The sequence below is a fragment of the Cyprinodon variegatus genome, unplaced genomic scaffold (genome assembly GCF_000732505.1).
Source record: "Cyprinodon variegatus isolate N-32 unplaced genomic scaffold, C_variegatus-1.0 Scaffold553, whole genome shotgun sequence".
In the NCBI taxonomy this organism is placed as follows: Eukaryota; Metazoa; Chordata; class Actinopteri; order Cyprinodontiformes; family Cyprinodontidae; genus Cyprinodon; species Cyprinodon variegatus.
In genome coordinates, this window is record NW_015151006.1 from 287,960 (window position 1) to 290,582 (window position 2,623).

At 34.3% G+C, this 2,623-nt stretch overlaps 1 protein-coding gene across 1 annotated transcript in view; it reads right to left on the minus strand.

Annotated features, from left to right (window-relative positions):
• LOC107095507 overlaps window positions 1-2,623 on the minus strand; it is a 13,857-nt gene that overhangs the window by 8,528 nt on the left and 2,706 nt on the right. Inside the window, exons 4-7 of the mRNA XM_015391637.1 lie at window positions 2,281-2,475; window positions 2,159-2,193; window positions 1,675-1,827; window positions 1,452-1,577 (exon numbers count right to left, since the gene is read on the minus strand). Coding sequence (XP_015247123.1) covers window positions 1,452-1,577; window positions 1,675-1,827; window positions 2,159-2,193; window positions 2,281-2,475 — 509 coding nt within the window. The remainder of the gene's footprint in view (window positions 1-1,451; window positions 1,578-1,674; window positions 1,828-2,158; window positions 2,194-2,280; window positions 2,476-2,623) is intronic.

Consider the following 2,623-nt stretch of genomic DNA (forward strand, 5'->3'; position numbering starts at 1 on the left):
TTTGATTATATTTTTTTTATACTGTTTGCCCTTTTAAATTGAAAAAAGTAAAACAAAAACATAGTAAATAGAGGGTCTAAAAACTATACAGAACTTGAATAAAAAAAGATATATACTAAAATTATATATACTCTCCCATTAAAGATGAAAATAAATCATCTGCCAGAGAAATGGCAAAAAGAAATAAATAAAAATAGTGCCATTAATTTAGAATTTTGGTTCAACAGAAAAATTAATAACAAACAAAAAGAAAAAAACAGGTAAACCTGCATGATAGAGATCCTAAATTAAAATGCTGAGGGAATCAATGCAATCAGGTATTGCAATCAGATTTCTACTCCTGTTGATGTTTGTTGGTGAAATGTTCATGAGCATTCTGGGACATACTGGGACTGTTTTTTTTTTTTTTATCGTTATTTATTATATCACATAATCAAAATCAATATTTCAATTTATCAAATCATAATTTTGTATGATTCCTGTTATTAGAATTACTGTTGTGAATTTACCCTTTTCTTTATGGTGTGGAGTGTGTCTAAACTGTCAATCACATTTTAAATACAATTCATTTTAGGATTGCAAGTCCAAAGAGGGAGAGGTGTTCAAGGGGAAGGAGAGGAGCAAGGTTTTAGGTCAGGAAAAGCCAGGTAAGTTTCGGTGCAGCGCATCCAAGCAGACAAAAACACAGAAAGACAAAACAAGAAAGTCTCAGATAAGATGTGTTGCCCGTCCAGACAGCTCCCTGGATGATCAGCAGCCCTAAACCTCTGATCCTACAATCGGCCCTGCATTGCTCTAATACGCATGCGTAACAGAGAATTATTCCCACATTGAAATTTAGCAGCAGTGTACCAACCAGCAAAAAAAAGTTCATTTTAACTTTAATCAGCTTTGATTATACTGCTATTCCTTGGATGTAGAAACGGTCAGACATGATTTAAGTTTCCGGGATGTTAAGAGAAGAAACCTCAAAACCATATTAGTCAACATTTATTTAGAATTAGTTACTTTAGTATTAAAAAATGTATGTGTAGAAAATTTTTATTTGGTTAGTTTTTTTTTTCTTGCTTATTGCTTTGAGATGACATTTGGACTACTTTAAATTTTACTGCAATCCCAACTTTCAAATTTCATCACACTTTTTTTTACACCGAACTGTATACTACTTATACTACTACAACTGCTGAATAAATTGCCAATATTATTGGAAAAAACATCAGAGGATCCAATTCTGATTTCTTTAAATTCAGTGAAATGGAAGTGAAATATAAGAAATCTTTATACCCTGATGCAAAACAAAACTTATTTGAACAGAAATTATGAAAGAAGAAGAAATTTCAATAATGAATCCCTTTTAAAAAGCAGACACAATTTTTATTGCAGTTCTTATTGATTTGTGATAACCTTTAAATAATGATAAAATAGAATTCAGTCTTTTTGAGCCCACTTACAGGTATCATAATAATCCCGTTGCTGATGATCTCCACACCAAGCTTAGATCCATTGAGACTCAAGCCATCTTTTGCAGCCAAGAAGGCTTCTCTTGCTTTACGATAACAGGGCATAAGAACAAAAGCCTGGGGGGAAAAAAATGACAACAAAAACAAATGAACATTTAAGATGGAAATAATCAGTCTATTGAACGATCCCTCTAAGGTTCATACTACTGCTTACCATGCGGGCCTGAGGAATCACATACATGTTTTTCTCCTCATATTGAAACCCAAATTTGTAAAGCAGATTGCTGATGCCGCTTTCAGTGTAGCAGCCATCCTGGTACTGTGGCAGGTTGGTTATCAGTAAAAGTCTTGTCTGAAATGAAAAAATCTGATAAAAGAAAAGTTAAGATTAGCTTGGGTTGGAAAGCTCTGTGTGTCATTGCAAGAATGCCTCCAGCCACCAATTAACACAGACACTTTTGCCAGCAGGGTGACTAAATTATTCCAACTATATAAGACCTGTAACTACCTGTATTACGCTAGAGGTAAGTTTTTTTTTTTTTTTTGTCTTTTTGCATATCCTCCTCCCGGTATTTTGCATGATCTGATTATCAGCATATGTTCTGCATATTCATGAAGGCAAACACACTACCGTTAATATATGTGAATCTTTAAAGATCAGGCCCTCAAACTACAGCTCGGGAGGCTGAACAACTTACTTTTGGAGACATGATGACATGATGGGGAAGACAGCCTGTAAAAAAAACAATGAAACCACAGTCAGGATTCATACAATAGATATAAAGGCCAGATATTTAAAAATATTGTAAAGATTTCGTACAGATTTTCTGAGGATGCAGCAGGCTTCCTATCCTCTCTCCAGGAGTCAGACAGAAGTCTAAACCATCCGCTTCCTTTTGGACCAGTTCCTTAGCTGTTGCCTCAGTTCTGACAGATAAAGAGGCCTCAGTGGACTCTACAGAAACACTGCTGACAGATCCTGACTCTGGACTTGTTTGGCTCTTCTTATCAGGAACTTAAAAAAATGAAAACAAAAACTTTTTAACTGTTGTTGCAGAAAACTGATTACATCTTTGTGTTTCTTTTAATAGTCTTTCCTGTTGTTTATTTAAAGACTTGTAAACATTGTAGTAGCAGCAAATGCTAATGTTTGTCTGGATAAA